The 14,127-nt window shown below is 49.6% G+C and overlaps 2 protein-coding genes across 2 annotated transcripts in view; one reads left to right on the forward strand and one right to left on the reverse strand.

Annotated features, from left to right (window-relative positions):
- LOC144269822 (scavenger receptor cysteine-rich type 1 protein M130-like) overlaps positions 1-14,127 on the forward strand; it is a 547,202-nt gene that overhangs the window by 96,967 nt on the left and 436,108 nt on the right. The window lies entirely within an intron of this gene.
- LOC144258004 (scavenger receptor cysteine-rich type 1 protein M130-like) overlaps positions 1-14,127 on the reverse strand; it is a 73,508-nt gene that overhangs the window by 24,857 nt on the left and 34,524 nt on the right. Inside the window, 4 exon segments of the mRNA XM_077806305.1 lie at positions 339-575; positions 578-655; positions 4,265-4,576; positions 5,032-5,346. Of these exon segments, the coding sequence (XP_077662431.1) occupies positions 339-575; positions 578-655; positions 4,265-4,576; positions 5,032-5,346 (942 nt within the window).

A 14,127-nucleotide genomic window follows, 5' to 3' on the forward strand; every position in this document is an offset into this window, starting at 1 on the left:
AGGAAAACAGACATTGTGTGAAAATTTTTAATCTTATTGTGAAGATTTTTCACAGGAAAAAAGTTTTGATGAAATCTTTGAACATCTCTATTACTTAAAAATATAAGAGAGAGAGAGAGAGAGAGAGAGAGAGAGGTTGTTATAGTGCATTAACCCTATACCATGGCTATGCTTTGTTCTGCATATAATATATTTTTACTATAAATGGGTCCCAGATCCACATCATTTCAAGGACTGCCGAGATCACAGCACAAGGTGGGGTGGAGGCAGGCCCTGGGGTGGGTCATGTTCCCATTGAACAAGGACAGGATATTTATAAGATTTTCACACTAAGTCACCTGAGCAAACAACACCAACGTCCTCAGCAATTCTTGCCTGGGCTGTCTCAGACGTGGAGCTGTCACAGAGAGTCAGACGAGTCTCATTTCCTCCACATCGGACACTTTTCAGCCCCACAGGGCCCGTTCCTCGCTCAGACTTAGGGGGGTTATAAGCTTTCTCAGCGTCTCCGCACTGGAGCTCCCTGCACACCACGCTGGCATCGTCCATGTCCCACTGGTCATCCAGCACTCTGCCCACGCACCACGGAGGGAAATCTCAACTCTCCCATCGCACCGGCTCTCTCCATTCAACAGTCTGAGTGCCTCAGAATGACCTGGGCTCACAGAGACACAAAATACGCTGAATAACACTCCCTGTTGGTACTGCATGAGAAATAATACACAGATGTGATGTGAAACACAGGTTTCTGTGCCGTGTGGGAGGTAACCCTCACCTCTGTGCAGTGATACAGGGAACAACCTCTCTCAAGGGTTTCATTTGTCTGTCTACTCAGAAATGCAGGAGGTGATGGAAGGAAAGAATTCCCCAGCTCTGAGATCGGATCTTGCACGATGTGGAGCACTCTCACCTCCCTAAGGAGTCAATGTGAGTGGAGAGTGCTCAGGAACACCTGGCAGATCAGGCCCCTGGTTTCCAAAATGGTCTGTGCAAAAGTGCTCAGTGATCACTCAACACACTGATAGCGTCAGCGCTGTGAGGTAGCTGTGATTCACAACAGGAGTCTAGGGATTGGCCTGCAATGAGCGCACCAAGCACCCCACTTCCCAGTTGCAATTCCCAGACCCAGACTGTCAGGACACATGGCTCCTTTAAAGAAAACTCTGCCCTGTTTGTCCCCGTTCAGTGTACATTGGTGACCTGCAATCACCACGTCAGCTCCAAACTCATAAGGAGCTAACACAATAAAGGCTTTTCCGCACTCAGCAGGGTTTTTCCAGGCCAGGTCTGCAACTGTGGACACTTGAGTTACCTTTCTCATGAACTCTAGCTATTGGCTTGGCTGGAGATGATGTTTGGAGAGGTGAGTGACCTCTGGGCAATGGAGATTTATACAGTATGTGGCACCTTACATTTCAAAGGAGCCAAAGTGCTCCCAAAATATGATCTGCAAACCTGTCAAATCTTCCTAAATATATAAACAGTTATAAGAATATACATACAGAGGACAGTAGTGACTCCATATTTAACGATGAAATTAATATTGCACTTAAGACAGGGATTCAACTACTCTGTTTTTTATAAAAGTTATGTATGGTCTGATTCTCACGTTAAGGCTCCTACACTCTGAGCAGGTGTAAATGAGCTCTTAGGGTTAGTAAGAATTCAGCCCAGTATAATCTCACCTTACTTCCCACACAGAATCTGTGTCAGTGTGGCCCACATTCCTTGTACTGCAGCATTTGACTTTATTTTTCTTTGACAGGAAGCGAAAGATGCCATGGGGAGGGGACATAGATTTTATCTGGATACTCTGGGCCTCTGTTACGTTATGGGCAACCCCACACCCTAGTCACCCTCTGAGGGCAGAGCTAGAGTGCAGGGTCTGGGGGTGGGGGGGAAGGTTATAAATACAGGAGTTGAAGGGCTTTTATACGCTTGAAAGGCAACAAGGGCACAGCTGCAGCTGTACCTCTGTAGCCCTTTAGTGTAGACCCTACCTATGCTGACCGGAGGGGTTCTCCCATTGCTATAGTTCATCCACCTCCCTGAGAGGTGGTAGCGAGCTTGACAGAAGAATTCTTCTGTCTATCTAGTGCTGTCTGCACTGGGGGTGGGGGGCAGGGTAGGTTGGATTAACTATGTTACTCAGGGGTGTGGATTTTTCACACCCCTGAATGATGTAGCTGGGTCAACACGTGTTGACATCATATATATATCATATATCATGTCGAAGACAGCCCTGTGGACTCAGTGTCTGATAGATGCAGCACTGAGAGATGTCTGCTGTGAGGGCTGGTCCCAACCCCTGTACCACCGTGGATACAGAGCAGTGCTATGTCCTTTATTTGCTAGGGAAGCCCTCCATTGAGATAATGTTTGGTGCACCATGGTGTGGTCTATGGACGTAGAGGGAGAGCTGGGGCAGTATTTGTTGCTGTGAAGACCACAGAGACTATGGAATTTACATTTAGCTATCAGCTGACTGCTCTAAACTGAGATTCTGTCTCAGTTAAAGAGAGAGAACGGGGCAGCACTTAGTGAGGTGAGGATTTGTGAATTCTTGCCTGACTTAGCTGGGCTTATGGGGAGAAGACTGCTCTATGGAGTGAGAGCCTTACAGAGATCCAGGGAACAGATATTGTAGAGGCTGCTTCCAATCCTGGTACCACATTGAATACAGGCTACAGATTTCTGTTTCACCAGCAACTGAGAGACCCAGTCAACTCTTAACCCAAGCCTAGGGCTGGAGCGCTGCTAGCTGCTAAGATCCCCAGACTGTTTCATTGCTCACCGAGTTCTAAAGTGTTTGAAACGGCTGAGGTACTGCCATTTCTCAAGCTCTGAAGACCCACTACATGTCACAACCACACTGCAAAGCCTGAGAAATCATCTCTAAGAGAAGATCAGTGGGGAATGTGTTTGGATGTGTATGCTGGAGTATAGAACATGTGAAGTAGTAACAGAAACAATAGGGGGAAAGTCTGTATAAGGAGAACCGGAATATTTACTGTCTAATAGCTTTTGTTTAAAAGTTATTCATAGTATTCCAAATACAATTTACAATGTTTTCTGTGTGCATTAAATGCTTTACTAAGGCCATGTCTACACTATGGGCGCTACAGTGACACAGAACATCACTGCAGCTATGCCACTGTAGTGTAGATGCTTCCTTCAGTGACAGAAGGGGTTTTACTATTGCTGTAGATAATCCATCTTTCCAAGTGGTGGTAGCTAGATCAATGGAAGAATTCTTCTGTTGTTGTCTACACTGGGGGTGAGGTTGGCATGGTTATGTCACTCAGGGATGTGACTCCTATTGATCTCATTGATGAATGCTGCAAAGTGCCTAAATCCTTACTGAAAATGAAACGTAGGCTCTTAAACCAGTTAGGCATTGCCATGCTGAATGGAGCAACAGCGAAACAGCTGTAAAAATCTGGGCCAAAGCCACTATGGATAGCCATCAGACGACTTCCCATCTATCAGCTACTGCAGTTCTCTGGTGTGGCATGGGGAAGCCTTTGAAGATCTTTGGAGAAGCCTGCAGGGAAAAGGACCCCTGCAGTGTTTGTGTTGCAGTGTAGAAGAGGATCTTAATCAAAGCACCAGCTGCTCTCACTCAGAGCAGGATCTTTGTGAAAGTTCCCAGCTGGCTCAGGAGCCAAGCTCTGGAGCCATTTGAACGCTTTCCTGAAAACCAGGATCTTTCACAAAGAAATGACTATTTCTATGAAGTGTTGTGGGGAATTAATGATCTATAAACATACACACCCACTGAGCAAGCTCTGTAGGTGAGGGCTGCAGCCCACCAGCACACAGCCCAGGATGGGCAACGGGGAAGCATTTTGGCCAGGAACTCCAGGGCAAACACTTACGTTTCCAGAGAATGAGATGGGATTGTAATGGGCCCACAGCATGGATGAGATCTCTGCGTATAGGTTGCTTCTGCAACACCAACCTCAACCTGATGAAGGGCTGAGTCAGCCCTGCTGGGACTGAGGGAATCTGTGAATCACAAACCCCAGGTTTATAGCACAGAGCCATTCTCTCCGGTTCACTCTAGCCTCGTGCTAGGATCCACCTCGGCACCCCTCACTGCACCTGGAGGTGTCTCTGATCTGGGGAACCTAAACAAAGAGAGCAACACTCCGATACCCCTACTTACCTTGAGTACTGTAGTCAATGGGACTACTCATGATGATCCTAATCTGGGCAGTACATTGCACTGTAACTAACATACACACATCTGTATTAAACTTACCTGAGCAAGTAACCCTGGCCGTGTCTCTTGGGGAGCAGGCTGGGTTTCCCAAGGCCATGCGAAAACAATCCCACAGACAGGATTCAGTCCCTTCACAATGAAAAGCGTCACTCCATACGGGTCCGCTCCCTTCTCCAAAATGGGCTCCTCCCCGGATCGACATAGCATATCCACAGTTCAGCTGATGGCAGAGGACGTTGGCATCTTGCAAATCCCAGTGGGAGGCACAGAGGCTTCCCCATGTGTCTCCATGTTGGATCTCCACTCTCCCGGAGCACTCGGTGCCGTTCACTAACCTGCCGCCCAGGCACCCTGAGCACAAGGGAAAGTGAGTGTCGAGGTGGCGCAGTGATCAGTGTTAACGGCCACGGCAGGGAGGGGAGTGGGGAACAGGAAGGGATTGTTGCTCCTGATCAATGCTGGCAGTTACCCTGTGGGGGCTGTGGGACTATTCTACACCTGCACATTCACAAACTGATACTTGATCCACGTCAGTTAGTGCAAAGGGAGGACCAGGGACCAGAATTTGGCTTCCTTGTTATATTCCATTCTCAAGGCACCACAAGTATTTCACAGAGGGATCAGTTCCAGCAGACTTGGCTGGTGCACGGACAAGGGGCCAATATCCTGGGCCAGGTCCCCACCTGGTGTAAATCGGCATAGCCTCACTGAGCCCAATGGAGCTTGGCAGATTGATACACTGTGAAGATCTGGCTGAGGATGTTCCCCAATCCCCAATCCTTTTCTTTCCCCCTGCACCTGCTCACCTGAACACATCATGCTGGCTTCACTCCCAGGGGGACACTCAGTTGTGCCCAGTGCAGTAACAGGACAGTCTCTCAGGCGGGATTCATTCCTCTCGCAGCCAAACGTGCCGTTCCAGACAGGGCCGTCTCCTGTGCCAAAGAGCTCCCTGGCTGGCATCGACAGGGCGAATCCACAGTCAAACTGCTGGCAGAGGGTGTGAGCAGCCTGCAAATCCCACTGGGAGTCACAGAGGGCTCCCCAGGTGCCTCCATGGCGAAGCTCCACTCTCCCCGAACACCCTGTGCTGCCGTTTGCCAGCCTGTACCCGCCGTACCCTGAGAAGAAGGAAAAGGGAGATCAGAGGAACATTTCTCTTGCACAATTGTCAACAAAGATGTGATGTAGGAGCCCCAGTGACTTGGGATAATTATTTCCCAGTTTACTGGGCACTTTGTTAAATCAGGATGCTCAGTCTTGATCATCAAGCTCTTACAGTGCAGGCATTATTGCCAATATCTTCCCTCGGTGAGGGGTCATGTACCACTTTAAGGTCAGGGTCACACCTGGGATGGATTCTCTGTGGGTGGAGTCAGTCTCTTCTTTGGCTGGTCATGAGTCTGAAGGGACTGTCCCCAGGATATCACACACATGTCATGTGAAGAAACAGGTTATGCTATGATTGTGACATAACTAAGATGTATTTTATGCAAGGTATCGTTGGAAAGGTTATGATTTACTGAATATGATTATCATATTTGTATGCATGTATCATTTTCATATCTGATGATAGGCATATGGTCTATGGATCTATTACAAATGTGTTTACACCTGGGAACTCCCACTAGACAGAATGCAATCAGTCTAGATGACTGGCTGGAAAGGGCCATTAGAAAGTACAATAGGCCTTGGAAGATACTAAACTCCCACTGGGGAGCCTTCCCTGTCTCATGGCTCCTGTGGCCCTAGAGAAAGATGGGACCATGTCACCTGATACTGGACTCTGTGATAATACTAGAGTTTTTTTCCATTGACTGTGCATGGGAATTAAACTGGGAGACAAAGGGTTCCCGCCATATACAAAAAAACATTTAAGGCAGGGGAGTGACATCATCAGGCTTCATCCTTCTCTGACTCCCCATCCAAGAAAGAAGACTGCTGAAAACACCTGAGAAATAAAAGACTGGACTGCGGGACAGGGGGAGGGGGGGAACATTGGGCCCAGACTAGAGGGTTTTCTAGCCTGTGAAAGGAATATCTGGAGTTTCAAGCTGCTAGCAAGTGCAGTTTGCCTACATGAATCTGCAATCTGTCACCCTAAAACAACACTTAGGGTGAGAATTTGCTACTTATAACCAGTTTCATTAGTATATTTAGCTCAGATTGTGTTTTTGTTTTATTTGCTTGGTAATCTGCTTTGATCTGTTTGCTATCCCTTATAATAACTAAACATCTATATTTTGTAGTTAATAGATTTGGGTTTTTTTGTTTAAAACCAGAGTGTGGAATTCATAACTGGGGGCAAAAAGCTGTTGCATGTCTTCCTCCACATTCAGGAGGGGGCAAATTTCATGAGCTTATGCTGTAAAGTTCTCTGTGCAGCGCATGACAGTATAATTTGGGGTTTACCCTCCGGAAGGGGGTGTGCACTTGAGTAACTGGGCAGTTCTTTAGCTGAGCCTTCCCAAGCAGAGCTGATCTCAGATCTGTGTGAAGCTGCAGCTGGGTGTGTCCCTACCTGTATCTGTGCTGGAGCCTGTGAGAGGGCTTGACAGGCTGGTCACAGCAGTACAGAGTAAAGGGAGCCCAGACTTGGGGGTGAGGTGGGCTCAGTGATACCCCAGTTCCAGATGGCACCCCGAGAGGGGTGGGACCCATCACAGAGGGGATGGGGACTGAGGGAATGGGAGTGGAGGGGAGGGGTGGGATGCTGGGAAGGTGGATGTGGTGGTGAGTGATGCAGGACTGGTGGTGAATAGGGGCAGGGGCACCTGTCAGCCCCACAGTTCCCTCCTCTGTGTGTATACCATGATTTGGGGACCCCCAACCCATCTCTGGCCCTGCCCCAAACCCCATATGAGCCAGGTTCTGGAGAGGACTTGCATCACTGTGGGAGTCTGAGCCCCACTTCTCTCCCCCCCCATGAGCTGGGATCTAGGGGTCCTTGACCCTTAGTGGTGCTTGAGCTACACTACCTGCCCCCATGGGTGCGCCAGGATCTGGGGAGCCCTGCTTATCCATGGGGGTTTGACCCCCTTCCTGGCCCCCTCATGTAAGCCAGGTTCTGGAGGAATCTTTCCTTTCGGGGTGTCTGGGCTCATCTCCCTCCCCTGCCAATGGAAGCCATGATCTATGGAAGCCCTGCCCCTCTGGGTGGGGAGCTTAGAACAGGCATGCTTGGAGCATGCACCAAGATCCAGGGGTGAAAGTAGGCTGGTACGGCATACTGGTAAGAAGTGGCCGCCAGTACCAGCCCATACGCAGCCAACGTTAAAGCGCTTCCACGGCTTTAACGTCACTGCCCCTTTTGCCTGCCCCCTCCCCACTCCACCGGCGGCCATGATAGGGGAGGGAGAAGGTAAAAGGGGCAGCTGCCCTGGGGCCCAGTGATTTAAAAGGGCCGGGGGCTCCCGGCTGCTGCTACTGCCAGAGCCCCAGGCCCTTTTAAAATTGCCACCAGAGCCCCGGGAGGCATGGGCCAGGCAGCGCAGATAGGTTGGTTGGGGGAGGCTGACCCTCAGCCCCCCACTTCACCCAAGGCCCCGCCCCTTCCGGGTGCCCAGAGCCGGGCCCCATACCAGTAAGTCTTCTATGTTTCTTTCACCCCTGCCAAGATCACACCGCTGAGATGGGGTGAGGAGCTGGGAATGGTTATCTTTGACACATATCAAAACTCTCCAGAACTGGGGATGGGGGAAGGGAACACCCACAGACAGGAACGGAGCAGTTCACACATCTCAGGGATATTGTTTCAGGCTGAATTCACCTCCCTCGGGTACTCTCTTTCAGCTGAGAACATCTCATTAAAAAAGAAGACTTGTGGAATGCAAATGAAGAACTGTCATAAATGTCAAGGGAAGGGTAATCATCTTTAAAATCCCGCCTGGCCAGAGGAAAAATCCTTTCATCTGTAAAGGGTTAAGAAGCTAAAGGTAACCTCGCTGGCACCTGACCAAAATGACCAATGAAGAGACAAGATACTTTCAAAAGCTGGGAGGAGGGAGAAAAACAAAGGGTCTGTGTCTGTCTGTGTGATGCTTTTGCCGGGGACAGAACAGAAATGGAGTCTTAGAACTTAGTAAGTAATCTAGCTAGGTATGTGTTAGATTATGATTTCTTTAAATGGCTGAGAAATTAAGTTGTGCTAAATAGAATGAATATTCCTGTCTGTGTGTCTTTTTGTAACTTAAGGTTTTGCCTAGAGGGATTCTCTATGTTTTGAATCTAATTACCCTGTAAGGTATTTACCATCCTGATTTTACAGAGGTGATTCTTTTTACTGTTTCTTCGATTAAAATGGTTCTTTTTAAGAACTGAATGCTTTTTTCATTGTTCTAAGATCCAAGGGTTTGGGTCTGTGGTCACCTATGCAAATTGGTGAGGATTTTTACCAAACCTTCCCCAGGAAGTGGGGTGCAAGGGTTGGGAGGATTTGGGGGGGAAAGACAAACAACGTTTTCCCAATAAACCCAGATAAACGTTTGGTGGTGGCTGTGGAAGTCCAAGGGCAAAGTGCAAAATAGTTTGTACCTTGGGGCAGTTTTAACCTAAGCTGGTAAAAGTAAACTTAGGAGGTTTTCATGCAGGTCCCCACATCTGTACCCTAGAGTTCAGAGTGGGGAAGGAACCTTGACATGAAAACCTCCTGGATCACTGTACCAGTTTTACCATGGGAGTCACAGACCATCCCCTTGGACTCTCTATCTTTTCACCTAGACAAACTGGACTTAGTGATAATTGGTCACTTATACCAAAAATCACATCACATTTAGGTTGCTCACAGTTCTAAGGATATCACCTAAACCTACACTTTCCCTTATCCATCATTAAATCCACAGACAGCTCTCATGTCCCACCTCCCTAGTGACAATACTCATGGCAAGATGAACCCAGTACCCTGCTACTGACACAACTGAAACAATTCTGTACTGAAATGGTGCAAACTGGAACCTCAAGGTCTATATACACATCTTTCCTCTGATAACATACATGGGCATGCTCAGGCCCAGATGTCCTCATATCACAGCTCCCTGATGCTCCTCCAACTAATCCCCAGATCTCCTCATATTACCATCACAGCTCTCCCAAACTGCTCCAGCATATTCCTCCACCATTCAATACAGATAAACCTAATGCAGTGACTGCAGCTGGAGAGCAGATAAGCCTGAATGGTTATTGCCAGCTCCTAGGGGATGATTTCCCTTGGTGAAGAGCTGCTTGGGGCTTCCTTTGAAGGTACTGAAACAGTAGCTCTAAGAGTTGTGAACTGCCTCAGTCTCTGCTCAGAACGTTGCTCAATCTGGGGCTTTCTGATGACAATTAAAAATCAAGCCCTGGTGACGATCTCCCTGCCCCAAGTTGCAGAGCTGTTCAAGATGGTGGGTAGAATTGAGGACTCAGAGCAATTTTGAGTAGAATTAAATCACCAAAAAACTTCATTATTGCAGAGTTAAAGTTGCCCGAGGATAGGCTGGGCCCTTCCAGAGCATTGAGTTCAGCTAGGGAGGGTTCCCCAAGTACAAGGCACAATCCCACAAGGCATTGAGAGGATCCTGTGAACGGCTGAGTGCCCTCAGCTGCCACTGCTGAATCGGACCCAAAGTGAGTCAAACACACCATTGAAGTAGTACCAGATTTACCATGGCGCCAGGCCCATGGTCCAAAGGGGCCCCGGCTCGGCCCACTCTTCTTCACCCCCAGCTCTCTCCTGCGGGAGCAGAAGCTTGATGCTGCCGGCTCCTGAGGCTCCTGCTGCAGCAGAGCAGGCTCCGCCGACAGCCAAGCTTCTCCCCGGCCTCTTCCCTCAACATGCTACATTCCCGCCCCTCCCTCTCACTGCCGCAGAACAGCTGTTTGCCGGCGCGAAGGAGGGGGAGGAGTAGAGGCGCAGCCCACTCGCCACTTCGGGGAGAGCAGGAAAAGAGGTGGGGGCGGGGCCTTGATGAAGGGGGTGGAATCGGGGCATACCCCCTCCAGCCCCCTGCCGTGAGCACCTCCACAACACCAGCCCACCCCCCCAGCCCTCTGTCCTGACCCCTGCACTCCCTCAAAACTCCCCAGCCCCCTGCACCCTCACACATACCCAGACCCCCACACCCCATGCCCTGATTCCTGCACCCCCCTACATCCCTACCCCCATCCTGAGCACCAAATGGGAGTTCCTGCACATACATCCATTCCCACCTGCACCCCTCGCACCAAACAGGAGCTGTTCACATCCCCAACCTCCTGAGCCTGCTCCCTCACCCTAGCTCCTGGCCAGACCCTGCACCCCATTGTTGTTTTACATTTTTTTAATAAAGCTATCTTATCCAAAGCACTTTCCAATAGTTAGCTAACGGTACAAACAATATTTGGAAAGATCTTTAAGTGGTCCATCGAGACCCTCCGCGATTTTCAAGTGGTCTGTGGAAAAATAAGTTAGACTACAAAAACAATCAAGGTACCTCACTTTATTTTCATTTACTTCCTATTAACTTATAGGAGGAGGATGAAGAAAAAAAAAGAATGAAAAATGGAGGGGGGGGGAGATAAGATAGAATGTTCTTTTTCTTGGCTGGGTCCCAAGAAGGGGCCCCAAAAAAGAAGCTGAGCACAGGGCCGGGGGCCCCACTAACTCTAAATCCACCACTGGCTGTCACGTCACCTGGGCTGGGGATACTGTGTCGACTGATCCCCACAGTCTCCAACGTACCTGGGCAGTACAGCAGACATGGCCCTGTTCACAAGTTCCTCTCCACTCCCTTGCCCACCCACCACTTGCTTCCCACCTGCCCCGCTCAGATCTGCTTAAGGCTTAGCCCTCTCACTTTTAAAAATGATTGCTTGCCCCTCCCCCCTCAGGCTTTTCTAGCAGCCCTGTTGCCAGGTATCCAGTTTTAGACTGGAAACTCCAGTAGAAAACAGGACCTGAGTGTCCGGTTAGCAGTGCTGACAGGAAACTAAAAGTCCAGTTATAGGAGTAACCACATTAGCCTCTGCTCCTCCCACTCCCAACACCCACCCCAGAGGGCTGGAAGAGAACTTGTCCTGCTGATGTGGGAGGAGGGGCAGCTCAGTGCAGAGACAGATGAACAGAATGGGTTAGAACCAGGTAGGTACCCACTCTATGTGGGCAGGGGTGGGGGGGATCCTGTTTACCCTCCACAGCCCTGCTGCACTTGCAATTTACCCCTGGCCCCTCCCTTGCTCCAAGGACTAACCCTAGCTTCTGCCCCATTTTGCTTTTGCCCCCGGCCCCTTTTACAATCATTCCCCGGGGGGGAGGGGGGTCTACAAATATGCTTGGCACTGAGCCCACAAAAAGTTAATCCATCCCTGCATTGAAGGGCAAAAGGAGGGAGCTTTCAGCCAATGCTGGGGAGGTGAAAGCTTTATTATCAATAGAAGCTCACACAGAGAAATTTGCAGTAATCAGCACCATGGGGATGACATCTCCCTCTCTCCAAGCCAACAACCTTATACTATCTGGCTGGTTTCTGAGTGGCCATGCCAGTTGCTGGTCCAAAGGTGTTATTGGCTCAGGGTCGGGGAGGAAGAGTTGTTGTTGCCAGGATTTTTAGCTGTGCACACATGTATTTCGATGCAGAGCAATCTCATCACTCTGGCTACACGTGTCATGGTTGGGAGCACACAACGGCAGCCCAGCTGCCACCCACATCCTCCTTTGCATGTGTGCAGTGTGCCAGGGTAGACACTAGTCGATGGGAGAGTGGTACCCCACACCCAACCTGAATCCCTCCAAGTCCTGCATAAATTTCCAAGAGCTGGGCCCTCCCCATGGTTGCTCCCAGCACTGCAACCTTCCTTCTCTCCCCCTAGCTCTGGGACCTGCACACAGACCCGTCACACTTCCCCTGAGATCTGGCCCTCCCCATATAGTGGGGAGTTTTTCTGTTCCTTGGAGGTGGCGACCCCACCTTGCACAGAAGTGCACCGCTCCTCCAATCTTGGCCTCCTCTCTCCAGGACTTTATTTTTTAATAAAAAGAGCCTTCTGTTTTCCATTTACCTCTGCCCACTCCAATATCAAACCTGACAGCATAAGCATGGCCAGCCAGCCGCGGCTCCTCATTCACAAAGTGACAGGCTAACTGGCTGGCCACTTGCAATGGACTGGGCTTTCAGCCATGCTGTGTTGCACTAAGTGGGTGGTGGGCAGTGCAGATCCTTTCCAGGCCCTGCCATTAGCAGTGATGTTGGTTGGGAAAGGCACCATGCTAGGTGGCCCCGCCCTGATTCTAGGTCATCCATTTAGATTGCTATCCTGACAAGACCTTGGCCCTGACAATTATTTGTTACATATATAATAAGATTCCAGGAATGTCACTCTGTCTGTGAGTCACTCTGAAGCTGCTGAGCCAGAATGAAGTCCTGGAAACAGCTACAAGCCTGGCTGAGAGCTCCTTTGGTTCAGTTAAGAATTTCACCAGGTTCAATCATCAGGGGGAGTCACAGTCACTTACCATCCAACTTGTAAGTTATAAGCCATTTTCAACTCACACTTTCCTTACTCCAAATGGCTCCACCCCCTGTTACTGTCAGCGGGGCTGAAGGCAGTGAGATGCCACCATCTCCCTACAGTCTGTCAGCATGTGGGAGTGAGGCCACCCTAAGTAAACTTGTCTGTCACCTCCGTTTTCAATGACAACGAAGTCCACAGGGAACATGGCTGCATGCTATAGATCTGGCTATAGATCTGGAGGCTGAACAGGACCATGGACTGTAAGAGGCAGCGGAGACTCTGTGAAAGGACGGTGGGGCGAGTGAAGGGAACAGAGCACTGAAGGGCAAAAGGCAGATTTAGGGGTTTCCGGAAATGGGGTGTAGGAGGATGTGGCTGCAAGAGGATGTGGAGGGCACAGCAGTGTGGGGGCAAGAGGGAGGTTCATGGGGGTGCAAGGGATGTGGTGGAGAGAAGGGATACTGAGGGGAGTGCAGAGGACAGTGATGGGGTGATAGATGTAGGGGATCAGGTGGCAGCTCTCCAGCCAGGGGTTGGTGGTAGGGAAGAGGACTCCCTTCCAAGCAGCGAGAGGAAGGCAGTGTTGAAATATTTCCGGTTCCTGCAAGCTAATCGTGAGTCATGGGATTTTGGTACCTACAGGAGGAGCTGGTATGATTATGCGAGAAGCTCCTTTGATCCTCCAATTTTCAGGGCTGGGCCGAACTGTGTGCGAGAGCTTCGGGGCTGAAGACACAGACCTGCCCTGCCACTGAGACCTGCCTTTATGTATGTCCCTAGAGCAGAGAGAGGGTCCTGGGGCAGCAAGAGGCAGGGGAGGGTGAAGTTGGGAAAGTGTTCCTGCCAGGACCCAGGCAGAAGACAAGTCCCCGGGCACCGGGAGGCAGGGGAGTGTTGCTGGGTGAAGACAGCACTAGGGAATGGATGGTAGTTCCCCATCTCAGATGAGGAGAGGGCAAGTGCATTTTCCAGCTGAGCAGCCAGGGAGAGGGGTGCTTTTTATGTCCATTAGAAGTTGACATTTCAACCTGAAATTATCACACCCACATTGGCAGGGGAATAGAGGACAGTTAAAAAGTCCAAAGACAGACTAGGCGGAAAAAATACTTTGGCAATAAATATGGTATCGATACAGTGATATACTCAGATTGGTGAAAAGCACCTGGTACCAAGTAAGTTTCACATTCAAATAAAACAGAGGTGTCAGGCATTCAAGTTGTCAAGCATTGTCTGCCTCAGAATGAAAATAGCTACACACTATAAACATTAATGAAGCGTGTGGTTCAAAATTCTGTGAAAACATTGACAAATGTCCTCAGTAATTTAACAAACAACTGAGCGGGAGGTGGGTATATGAGTTTTCAGCAGTTCTCAAACTTTAGTGACGCGAGGACCCCCATTTTGTTTTAAAAAATGTTGGAGACCCCCAAGCCTCA

This window comes from Eretmochelys imbricata, chromosome 1, assembly GCF_965152235.1.
Source record: "Eretmochelys imbricata isolate rEreImb1 chromosome 1, rEreImb1.hap1, whole genome shotgun sequence".
NCBI classification, from domain to species: domain Eukaryota; kingdom Metazoa; phylum Chordata; order Testudines; family Cheloniidae; genus Eretmochelys; species Eretmochelys imbricata.